This window comes from Populus euphratica, unplaced genomic scaffold, assembly GCF_000495115.2.
Source record: "Populus euphratica unplaced genomic scaffold, PopEup_1.0 scaffold66.1, whole genome shotgun sequence".
Classification (NCBI taxonomy): Eukaryota; Viridiplantae; Streptophyta; class Magnoliopsida; order Malpighiales; family Salicaceae; genus Populus; species Populus euphratica.
In genome coordinates, this window is record NW_011499944.1 from 776,794 (window position 1) to 789,411 (window position 12,618).

General features: G+C 32.7%; 1 protein-coding gene and 1 pseudogene across 1 annotated transcript; both read left to right on the plus strand.

Moving 5' to 3' along the window:
* The first annotated feature begins 734 nt into the window (after positions 1-734).
* On the plus strand, positions 735-4,018 carry LOC105137373 (serine carboxypeptidase-like 45). The gene is made up of 10 exons (XM_011043101.1): positions 735-1,740; positions 1,841-1,945; positions 2,020-2,115; positions 2,218-2,310; positions 2,412-2,482; positions 2,583-2,927; positions 3,016-3,140; positions 3,258-3,350; positions 3,431-3,548; positions 3,651-4,018. Exons 1-10 carry the CDS (start codon positions 1,497-1,499, stop codon positions 3,789-3,791), a joined length of 1,431 nt encoding a protein of 476 aa, XP_011041403.1. The 5' UTR covers positions 735-1,496; the 3' UTR covers positions 3,792-4,018.
* Positions 3,999-7,765, plus strand: LOC105137394 (serine carboxypeptidase-like 45; annotated as a pseudogene).
* Positions 7,766-12,618: the final 4,853 nt, after the last annotated feature.

Genomic DNA, 12,618 nt, shown 5'->3' on the forward strand with positions numbered 1-12,618 from the left:
GTGTCTAATTGTATATTGAACCTGGTGATAGTAAGGTATACGTGAGAAAAAAATTGATAATTTTAGTGGCTCTGCTAAAAACAAAACATAGAAAATCCAAGCATAATCAAAACAAACAAACCCATAAAAAAATCCAATTAATGAGAAAAAACAACATTCATTATAACAAGAAATAAAAAATGATAAAACTAGTAGATCTAAAAAAAATAGCAGAATTATATATATGTATTTATTAAATTCTTAACAAGCATAAAATAAATTAAATTACTAATTATCTTGTTGTTTCAATGAATCAATTGGCAATACCTTTATTTTAACTTTTATGTTTTGTATTGTTAATTTTTACGGCTAGGTTTACAAAAAAGAAAGAGATAGATTTATAGAAAAGGAAGAGAAAGAAAGAGTAAAGGAAAAGAATTAATTGAAAAGCTTTAGGTTTATAAAAAAGAAAAAGATAGGTTTACATAAAAGAAAAGGAGAGAGAGAATACAGGAAAGGCATTACTTGACAAGCTTTTGTTTTTCATTGCCTAGAAATATACGGATATATAGCATATTAAAATTAAATATAATTAATAAAATAATAATTTAATATTAAAAAACTTATTATTTATTATTTTTTTTTTAAAAAAAAAGTTTTGCAGGGCCCGGGCCCTGCTGGCCTCCCCTTGATTCCGCCACTGCCTAGCAGCAAAAGTGAAAGTACCGGTGCCTCCAGTCCACAGATATTATCAGAAAGATATCGTTCTAAAGACTGATAGTAACCCCTGGTAAGTTAGATCCTTTTAAGGAACCTCTTGGATTTTGAACATTCCATCTGCAATGAAGATTATTCTGGCGACTGATAGATGATATTTTCCAAACGCCTATATTCTCCTTTTTCCTTACCCGATGCAAGCATGTCAGCTAGAACAAGCTACAGATATACATGAAGAAGAAGGTAAATGGGAAAGGCTTCTTCACGATGATGCTCAGATGAAAGCGATGAGTGAGATCAACGAGCTACATCCCCCTACTTTCCGTTTGAGTGACTTCTCTATTGAACTCACTCGGCAGGGATATATAGAATCTAAGGGAATCCCTCAATTTGTTGCTTCTTTAATAAGAAAGTCAGACATCAAGATCAAGCTTTGATTTACCGTTGTTTCCTTTGATGATTTCATGGCTAATCAAGTATACGCTGTCGCATGAATACTGGGGTCTTCACCTCTCTCTCCCCCAAAACGTTTTTTCCGAGGATGGCATTTTGTCTCTTGGCAAGCTTATGAAATGCACAAGTTGACTCACCTGGCCTTTTTTTCTTGTTCTGTTTACGTTGTCATATATTTGACCTTGTGTAAGAGTGACTTTTCCCTCGAAACTTAGACAATGTTTCGATGGTTACCACGCGATAGAAATGAAGTTGCGAAGTTGTCTTAACTGTGAACTGCTATATAAATAACACAATTGAGGCTTGATTTGAAGCATCGTAGCTCTCTATCTCTCTCTGTCAACAGCATGGGGGCTCAACAATGGATAGCAATGACAGTATTATGTGCAACTTTCTTTCAGATATGCAGAGCTGTAGACTCCCCTGCAGATGATAAACTCCTGAGTTTGCCAGGGCAACCAAGAGTCAGTTTCCAGCAATATGCAGGATATGTAACCGTAGACGAAAATCAAGACAAAGCTCTTTTCTATTACTTTGTCGAAGCAGAAACAGACCCAGCTTCAAAACCTCTTGTGCTCTGGCTAAATGGGGGTACTAATTTTCTTTTATCTAGTATTTTTCTGGTCATCATTTTCTGTGTTTTGTTTATAATATTGTTTAAACGCTGTTATATTTAATTTTACTTTTGTAGGGCCTGGCTGTTCCTCTGTTGGAGCAGGAGCTTTCTCTGAGCATGGCCCCTTCAGACCGAGTGGTGGAGGGAGTCTTGTTAGAAATGATTATAGCTGGAACAAAGGTTGTCACATCTGGCTTTCTTCTGTTTTTGTAGTAAAAGGAAACCCTAACAGTTGGCTTTCCTCTACTCTGCAGAAGCAAATATGCTCTACCTAGAATCACCAGCAGGAGTTGGTTTCTCTTATTCTGCCAACCAATCTTTCTATGACTTGGTGAACGACACCATCACAGGTCACCACAATTCTTAATCTAACTACTTCGTCGCCTATATTTCTGACATCATAACCTAACCTTTAATCTAGTTACTTACCTTTTTCACTGCTTTCTCTTCAGTGCAAGACAATTTTGTATTCCTTCAGAATTGGTTTCAGAAATTTCCCGAGTACAAGAATAGGGATTTGTTTATCACAGGAGAGAGCTACGCAGGTGAAATTAATTCAATGAAAGCATTACATTGCAGAAACAAGTAAAACATTTGTGCCTGTTGGTCTAAGTGATCAGTGATCTTGAACTCTGTTTCTTGACAGGACACTATGTTCCACAGCTCGCAGACCTCATAGTGAAGTCAGGACTAAAATTCAATTTGAAGGGCATAGCAGTGAGTAGCAACACAGAAACATGCATTCTGATAGTATTACCTTTTCTTCCCACATATTTTAAATGATATTCTCTGAGCTATCTGATTTTTGGCATTTCAGCTAGGAAACCCTCTATTGGAGTTCGGTACAGATTTTAACTCGGAAGGTGACTTCTATTGGTCTCATGGGTTGATATCAAACCCTACTTATGAACTTCTCAGTGCAGTTTGTAACACTTCACAACTCTGGAGAGAGCGCATAGGAAACTCCCTTTCGGCTTCTTGTTCGAAAGTGAATGATCAACTTCATGCAGAAATTTCGTACGCTATTGATAAATATGATGTCACTGCGAATGTTTGTCTGTCATTTGGTGCATCGCTATTGGGAGTTCAAAATAACCCATTAACACCAAGATTCCGACTTTTCTCATCCGCTGAATCACTGCAGGAGGCTCTCAGTCAGCAGGTAATTTCTTTAAGAGATAGCATTTCATCTCAGACATTACATTTTTTTTCTTTGGACTTATTATTGGATTTTTCTTCCCCTTATGCAGAAAGCTCAAGAGAACATTGATCCGTGTGTACAAGAAGAAACTTTTGTATATTTGAACAGGAAAGACGTGCAAGAATCTTTTCATGCCAAGCTTGTCGGAACTCCGAAGTGGACTTTCTGCAGTGGGTAATTAGTGATTGATTCCAACACTTTGACTCGGAGTGTTTAATTATTGTGTTTTACCATTATGTGTTTTTCTGTACATATGAGAATAACTTGTTTTGATTTATTACTCCATTTCAGTGTTGTAAACTATGATCTTCGAAACCTAGAGATACCTACAATTGATGTCGTGGGCTCATTGGTCACTTCAGGCGTCCGGGTCCTAGTATACAGGTACATGAAGCTGCTTTAAATCTCTTCTTACCAACTAGCAAAAGAGACTGTCATTGGTAATAACACAAATTTAAATACAGTGGAGATCAGGATTCGGTTATCCCATTTACGGGGAGTAGGACTTTGGTAGAAGGCTTGGCAAAAAAGCTGGGATTGAATGCAACTGTGCCCTATACAGCTTGGTTTGAGGATAAACAGGTTAGCCTGTTGCTGCAGCTTAAGATATACCAAGTTACAAATCATTCAGAAGTAAACATTGTTTTGGTTCCTGATCTCGTACTCTTAAATTTTTGTTCTCAGGTTGGAGGATGGACACAAGTCTATGGTGACATCCTGACATTTTCCACCATTAGGGGAGGCTCTCACATGGCACCATTTTCATCACCCGGAAGATCACTGGCATTGTTTGCAGCGTTTCTATCTGGGAAACCTCTTGTCTAAATTTATGGACCTTTTATTTTAAGTGATGCATCATCATATCAATAAAAATAGCATCAAGGAAAGATTGTTTGACAATCGAAATAATCTATACGTGATGAAATTTTCATTTTGCATTCTTCCATTTGAAGATTGATTATGTTTATACAAGTTGAATAGGTTTTTGTAAGCTTGAGCCATTAATGAAGTGTTCGAACATTCAAGGGAACAATGATTGTCTCCCATGGTCATTTTTCTTCTAGACCCCATACATTTAAAACTGTTCATAGATTCTGACCTAAACAATATCGCTTCTAAACTGCTCCAGAGATTCAGATTGCATTTTGTGTGGATGCTAGTATTCTGTGGGTCAATGGAAGGTTTGTCACAAGTGCGGACCAACTATCCTTTCAGAGTTTTCTAATAAAACAAAATTGAGGCAATAAATCTTATTATAATTCCAGCTCCATGGCTCTTCCAAGTAAAAGTTAACACTATGTGATGATACAATCAATCAATTATTTTCACAGGAATTCCATAAAAAAAAATGCACACATTTTAGATTAACTTGATGTAAAAAGAAGATTTGCTTCTTTAAACACCACGCGATCTCAATCATGGGTAATAGTTGCTGTACTGTGCGTACCTATTATCCAAATACCGAGAGCAGTAGCCGCATCCTCAATTGATGATAAAACCCTGAGCTTACCAGGGCAGCCACAAGTTGGTTTCCAGCAGTATGCAGGAGATGTAACTGTCGACGAAAAGCAATAGAGAGCACTTTTCTATTACTTGACTGAAGCAGAATGTGACCCAGCATCAATGCCTGTTGTTCTCTGGCTAAATGGGGGTACTTAGATTTTATTTTCACTCAAGTAGGATAATTCAGAAGATATTCATTTTTGTTGAATGGTTTAGTTACTGTTGTGTTAATTCTTTTGTTGCTTTTGTAGGGCCTGGCTGTTCTTCTTTTAGATTAGAAGCTTTCTCTAAAAATGGCTCCTTCAGACCCGGTGGTGGAGGGCTTCTGGTCAGAAATGATTTTAGTTGGAATAAAGGTTCCTCATAATTGTTAACTCTGTCCTTTTTAAATCTTCTCCCCACTTCTGATGCAAGTGGAAGGTTTAAATACAACAATAAACTCATAACACATAATTTTTTATGAGCGAAATGGATTGTATATCTGAACCTCAAATTTGCTAGTTTATTCTCTTAAGATAATAATATTAAAGTCTTTCTTTTTAGGATGTTTACAAAGCTTTAAATAGATCAAAAACTCTATTCCACTAGAAAATAACAACAGAAATCTGAAATTACAGAGAAAAAAAGTACAAAATTCAAAAGAAACAGGAAATCTGAAAATAACAAGGGAAAACACAAAACCGAGGGGCTAGGAAAGATTTTCAATATCTAAACCGCTTCCAAAAACTCTTGTAAAAATTTGAAAGTAATCTAATAACCGGATTAAAAATTATGGTTATTTTTAGATATCATTCTGGTATAGTAAAACCAAACTTTTTTAGACCTAGATTTGTCTTACCGATTTATAAATATTTATGTGAGGTCATTTATATAATCTGTCTGGGGCATATCCTCATCTAACTGTAGCAAATCTGACATCTCAAAATCATCCGTTATTGCAAGCCAACTACATCAACTTCTTTCTCCATCTGAATCTGATTCAACATTTTGTGTGCGAACCTCTAGTTGTTGCCTGAAAAAATCTTCCGCCAGAAGTTCTGTTGACTGCAAAAGACCTAACCATTGGCAGCCAAGTGATGGTTAATAAGCCCGATGGATATGTTCTCTACACATTATACCCTGCTAAGAGTTTAAACATTCCTTTCTTTTGTGCTGCAGAATCAAACATGCTGTCCCTGGAATCACCAGGAGGGGTTGGTTTCTCTTATTCTGCCAAGCAATCTTTCTTTGACTTAGTGAATGACACTATCACAGGTACAAATTTCTTATTCCAACTACTTGGTTGCTTAATATGTTAACATCTTACCTAGTCTTTTCATAAAATCCGTAGTTTTTATCAACTTATCAGCCTTATCGTTATTCTGCCTGGTTTTTTTTTTTTTTATGGGCATAAGTAGTATCTGGAAATTTTCTTTTCAGAACTTAAAATATTAAGGCTTTCTTCTTTTCAGCAGAAGACAGTTTCATATTCTTGCAGAAATGATTTATCAAATTCCCTGAATACAAGGATAGAGATTTCTACATCACTGGAAAGAGCTATGCAGATGCCTTGAATTCTGTAAAGATTGAAAACATGCAATTTTTCTGGAAGAAACAGCTATGAATTTGAATCTGTTGGTTAAAGTGAGTGATCATCAAGCTCCCTAACTGTAATCCTATAATGACAGGCCACTATGTCCCTCAACTAACATACCTCATTTCTCAGTCAGGACTAAAATTCATCTGAAGGGCATCGCTGTGAGTACAGAATAGAAATCCTGATATTATCAGCTTTTTTCCTTTTATATTCTCAAATCATATTTCACGGAGTGCTAATATTTCACTTTTAATATGTTTTCAGGTAGGAAATGCTTTATTGGAGTTCAATACGGATTTTAAATCAGAAGGCAACTACTATTGGGCCCACGGGTTGATATCAGATGCGACTTATGAACTCATCAATTCAACATAACAGGCTCTAAATTTGCTGCTTGTGGTGGGTGTGAATAAGAAACTTCCGTTAGAAATTCCTAATGCAGTTGATAATTACAATGTCATCGGCGACTTTTGCATATCATCTAGTGAATCACAGCTGGATGTTCCCAGTTACCCTTTTAGACCAAGGTATCAAGTTTCATCATCCACAAAATCAGTACAAGAGATACTCTAAGACTATAAGCTCTCCCTGTGTCACCTTATCGGTGCAAGCTGTTTTTCCTTTGCTGCTTTAAAGTGGGGCAATTTTATTTTTTTTAATTCTCTGTGTATGCAGAAAGATGCTGAGAATATAGATGTTTGTGTGCAACGAAAGCCATCTGAATGTTTGAACAGGAAAGATATGCAAGAAGCTATTCATGCTAAGCTTGTAGGAGTCACCAGACGGACAGGTTGCAGCAGGTCATATAATTCTCTCTGCTTTGAAGCAGGATAGCTTTCTTGATCTTTCTTTTTCTTTTTCTTTTTTTTTTGTGTAAATGACAATAGGGTGTTTCAATAAGTCATTCACTTCTTTTAGTGTGGTGAATTATGATATGCTGAACTTAGAGATACCTACAATTAATATTGTAGGTTCACTGGTCAGTTCAGGCATCCGGGTCCTAGTCTACAGGTAACTCAGCAAGATTTTTATCTCTCACTTACAATAGCAAATGTGACAACTATTCAGTCTATCCATTATATAAGTTGAAATTCCATCAAGATCCAGTTGTCCCCTTCACTGGGAGCAGAACTTAGGTTGATGGATTGGCAAAAAGAGCTAGGATTGAATGCAACTGTGCCTTACAGATCTTGGTTTGAGGATAAGCAGGTTAGTCTAGCTGCTGTTGCTGTAACTTAATGTAACTGCAGTAAATTTCGTCTGCAATAAAACTTGATCCTTCATTTCTGTTAAATTTGATCCATTTTTCATCCCAGGTTTGGATGGACACAAGTTTATTGTGCCGTCCTTACATTTGCAACCATCATATTTAGCACCATTGACTTCTCCCAAGAGATCCTTAGCCTTATTTGCAGCGTTGCTGTCCAGAAAAGATTAATGCAATTTATGAACTGTCAAAGCAAGATTATTTAGCCAAATCATCTCTAACCAGCAATGAGATTTTCATGAACGCGACAAAAGAGGGCCAGCCAAAGAAGGCCAGTTGGAACTGACAAATTATTGGTTCAGTTTTTCTTCTCAGGTTGGTGGATGGACGCAAGTTTATGATGACATCCTAACATTTGCAACTATCAGAGGAGCTGGACACTTGACACCATTGACATCTCCCAAGAGATCCCTGGCCTTACTTGCAGCATTTCTAGTTGGAATTTTCATATAAACTCTCCAAGTTAAGCCATTTTTAAAAATTATGCTTGAAACAAGATCTGTGCAAGACAAGACCATGTTTAAAAATAAAAAAAGCTATATTATCATTTCATAGCACAACTTCCCTCATCATGGGCCCATGGCTGGGTTGGACTGCATCCCCATGCTTTTTCTACGGCTGATTTCTTTGAAAACAAGGGTTGAATCACATTTCCAAAGGAGATCCCAGCCTGCGTTAAAAAAGAAAAAAAGAAAAAAAAGAAGCATAGTTAAAGCTTGAAAAAGGTCAACCTTCATAGAATTAAAAGTTAATTTAAGGTAAGTACTAATATCTTGAATTTACTTTATAATAGTTATGAATTTAAATTTTATGTGTTTAAATTTTATTAAGGTTATACAAAGTTTATATTTTAAAGGTTCTATTAAATAAAATATTAATTAAAAAAATTGATAAATTCAATTAGAGATTCGTAATGATATGGGGAACAGTCAAGTTGTAATCCGAGTATAATTGGGTTAGCATCCAAGGAAAAAAAAAACAAGATAAAAATGATACGCTATTGTTTTGATGTTTTTAATAAAAATAATTTGTATCCTTTTTCTAGATTAATTCTCTCGTTAATAATTAAGCATTTTATTAAAGATGATATTTTATTTATTTATTTATTTAACTACTCTCCTAACAAAATATGATAGCAGAAGCTGGGCAGGCCCATAAAGTGATAAAGCTCAGCCCAGGTCGGTTGAGGGCTCTAAGCCCACAAAAAAAGGCCAAATGAGATCTTAACAGATCCAGTCCAGCAGATACAATAAAACTCATCAGGTATTTCCACCTTGTCCGCTACTTCCATTTTTATTTTAACAGACCGTGCATTCAGAAATTATATTGTAATAATACAAAATATCTGAAAAATCAATTTAATTCATAAATTTATTCCCTCAACCCTCCGTTAAGACTTCTTTGTTTCCTGCTTCTCTACGTGATTCACCAGCTATCTTGTGATTATTATTTACCTAAACAAACTAAAAGAGCTGGATTATGTTATGCAGCTTTTTTTCTTTTATTTTTTTGGCATTTTAAATTATTTTTTTAATTCAGTTCTTTTGTAGTCTAATTGGATGAAACTAGCCTGTAGATGTATAAAATTCAAAGACAAATGAATGAAATGAAATGTAAGACATGGAGATAATATATGTTTAATTCTAGAATTTTAAAATTTTTATTTTGATAATAAACTTATTTTTTATTATTTTTCAGTTCTTTAATAAAAAAGAAACTCGTAAAAAATAATATAGAAAAGAAAAGTATTTAATTGTCACAATTCCGACAATTAAATTGGTCAAACTTAAACTACCTATTGTTCTTTAAATAAATAAAAAAATTAAAAATTTATAAGTGAAATGAGAACAAATATGTTAATTTGTATTATTATTTTAACTTTTTGACACAATTTTTGATTTAAATCAACAGATTTGTTATCATATAGTAATATATATAATTTTTGATTTATTTTATTATAAATATATATATCTTAACCTATTATTTTACAATGAAAACTCATTTTAGTTAAAAAAAAAATAATCAAAACGATTGTGTTTTCATGATGACGTGATCGGCTAGTCAAAACACAAAAATAGAATTCAATTTTTACTATTTTACTAAGAAACAAAATATGAGGTGTGTGAATTAATCAGATGACTCGAGTTCGTAGCCATGTCACGCTCCAGCCTAATCATAGTACTATGATTGGTAGCCATGTCACCCCCCAGCCTAATCATAGTACTATGATTGGATTTGAAATAATGACTGAAGGCTAGCTTATATTCCCCATCTTAACAAGAAATATTTGCAGCAAACCATAAGATAAAGTTTCCCCATAACTATTAGCTAATTCTCCTTTGAGTCCCATAACGTTACTCGATTGTTATTAAAAAAAGAAATAACGCTTGGTATATAAAGGATTCAATTGTGAAGTGTTTTTGTTCAGGGATCAAATCGGGAATCCGATGATGATTGGGGGATAAAGATGACATTTCCCCAAATTTTATAATATTCTGGTATAAATTATATAAACCCTTGAGGTTTAATGCTAATTAATTACACTTTCAAGAGTTAGAAGATATTAAAGAAACACCTTGTTATATATATATATTAATAATATTTTGGTTCCAAGAATATTATAATATTTTTTTTAGCCTGTAAGAGTATATCATAAAGGCATTTTATCTTGGACAGTTTGATTATGATGACATGTTAGGTTACATTAATTAAAAAATCGAGGTCGATCATAGCCTATAATTTTAATTAATTCACATTACAATACCACCTACGCAAGCAATATGTTCACATCAGTGAGTAAAAATAAATAATAATAAAGTAAAGAAAGTTGCTTGCACACGTACCCTACGTGACGGTTGACAGCTATGATTTTAACCATTATTATATTCTCACACTCGCTTGTGGGACCAACTTGAACGTTTCATGTATAAAATTGTAGGTCAACTTGAATACTTCATGCACAAAGCTAATTGGACAAAAAAATCGTACGTCAACTTGAATAATTCCACTATAAAATTAACTGGACAGAAATAATTGCTAATTGTGCACTCATTTATTTAATTGATAGTGTGTTTGGAAATGTAATTGTATTTATTATTTAAAATATTTTTTATTTTAAAAAATTATTTTTAAAATTAACATATCAAAATAATTTAAAAATATTAAAAATATATTAATTTAAAATAAAAAACAAGAGGCCTCACAATAGCAAATTTCGCTTAGAGATTAAAGAAGTGGATGTATTTTATTTTTATATTTTCAGATGGGGAAAAAATCTTTGAAAACAAACTATATATTATGTTTTCTAGGAACTAATTAACCTTATATTTATGCCATAATTGATTTTTTTTAAGACTCAAAATCTCCTTTTCACCTTATTATTTACCATCAAGCATTAATAAATAATTGATTTAAAAAAATAATAAAAAATAATTTTTTTCTGATAGATACATCATCTAAATATATATGTTTCGTAGAATGATAAAAAGGGTTAAATTTTATGAGGATAATTGTTAATGATGCATGATTAATGGTGCAAATGATAATCATTAACAAATAAAGCAAAATGGGATTCAAAATTTGAAAGGGTGGGGTAAAAAATATTCTTGAAAGTGAAAATATTAATTTATTTTCTTCATTTTTTTTTCAATTTGACTTGCACCTTACTAATGTAACCCTCCTATATAAGTTGTATAATATTTATTACATATTTATGATCATGCTAATACTCTTGATTTTTATGGTCTCGGGAAACAATTTTATATCTTTTCACACCTTTAATCATTATCTTTGTAATAATTATTACCATAATAAATTCATCTTTTCTTTTCTTTTTCTTTTTACCTTGCATCAACGCAACTCAATGTTGTACTCTCCAAATACAATACTAGCAAGGAATCCAATTAATTTCCAATTCTTAGATTCGAAATATAAAAAAGTCTCACACTCTCTTACAATATACTTTTTTCCCTCCTCTTAATCTCAATAGACTTAATTTCTCTCAAGCTTTTTGAAAAGAAAAAAAATGGAAAAAGAAGGAGAAAAACAACACAAATTAACTTTCTTTATGTTTATTGGACGACTTTGAGTCTCATATATAAACGCAAATTATCAAGATTTTTTTTTTGATGATATGATATTGTTTTTAATTATCTAATGTTGTTGTATTTAATTTAGTGGGATTAAGCTAAACTTATAAGATTTAATTAGCTAGATTTATGTTACCTGTTAGGTAGACCGTCAATTAGATATTGATTTCGCTGGCTCATCTTGAGTTCTAATGTTCAATATAATCCAATATTATTGACTTAGAGATAAGATTAATTATCACATCCCACATCTTGCATTTAGTTTAAAATCATGAACGGCAGAATACGTGTACGGATTCCTTCAACTTATACTGTTGACTAGGTATATATAGTTATAAATAAAAGAAGGATTATGAAGTCAATAACATTTGAATATCATTAACAATATCTGAGTTCAAGATCATGCATGAGCTAATTCTAAAAATTGTCGGCAGAATGTTAAAAATTTATAGGTGGATCTGGAGAATCTTATGGCCATATAGGAAAGAGAAGGGAGTACAATTATAGATTTTTTTTTTTTTTTGTTCTTTCGAGGGCTACTGATTTGTGCACAGAAAGCCGAATCAAATTGAGAAATACAAGCAGGAGGTCCATAGATTTAGGTTGAGTTCTAGTTATGGTTGCCATGATGATAGTAGTTTAACCAGTTTAATGCATTGATCTAAAAATTCAAGACTCGAATCTTCTTCAAGACTAAATTTTTAGTTATATAAAAAAAATATTAAACTATAAAAATAGTTATTCTAAAAAGGTTTTTAGTGATATAGTTAATTTATATTGTGTCAATACTAACAAAAAATATAATTTTTTAATAAAAATAATTATTCCAAGTTAAAACGATACAATGACTATAATCCTTTTATAAATTAATTCTTAGATTAGGTCTGATAATTATGTTCGTGTGACTTGGTTTGCAAGTTTTCTTTTTAATAATGTCTTAAAAGAACTATAATTGATTTTAGAATGGAGAAATGGAAAAAAAAAAACTTAATATTTGTTGTAAAAATCTAATAGCAGCTCCCATTAATTCAATAGTTTTCTGTATTTTTAAATTTTAAATTTTAATTTTAATTTTAATTTTTAGTGTCACTAATTAAAATGTTTAAGTAATTATATATAGCAGGGAAAATTGGTTGCTTGTGCTGATCAAATACAAAGGATTTTGCGTTGAATTAGTAAATACTTGATCGATATTACATAAATGGAATAAAACTTGAC

Bases quoted from the DNA above. Each gene is read 5' to 3' on its own strand.
- LOC105137373 (XM_011043101.1), top strand. From the start codon at position 1,497: ATGGGGGCTCAACAATGGATAGCAATGACAGTATTATGTGCAACTTTC. The intron at 1,741-1,840 runs GTACTAATTTTC...TTACTTTTGTAG, and splicing joins TGTGCTCTGGCTAAATGGGG to GGCCTGGCTGTTCCTCTGTT. The intron at 3,549-3,650 runs GTTAGCCTGTTG...TTTTGTTCTCAG, and splicing joins CTTGGTTTGAGGATAAACAG to GTTGGAGGATGGACACAAGT.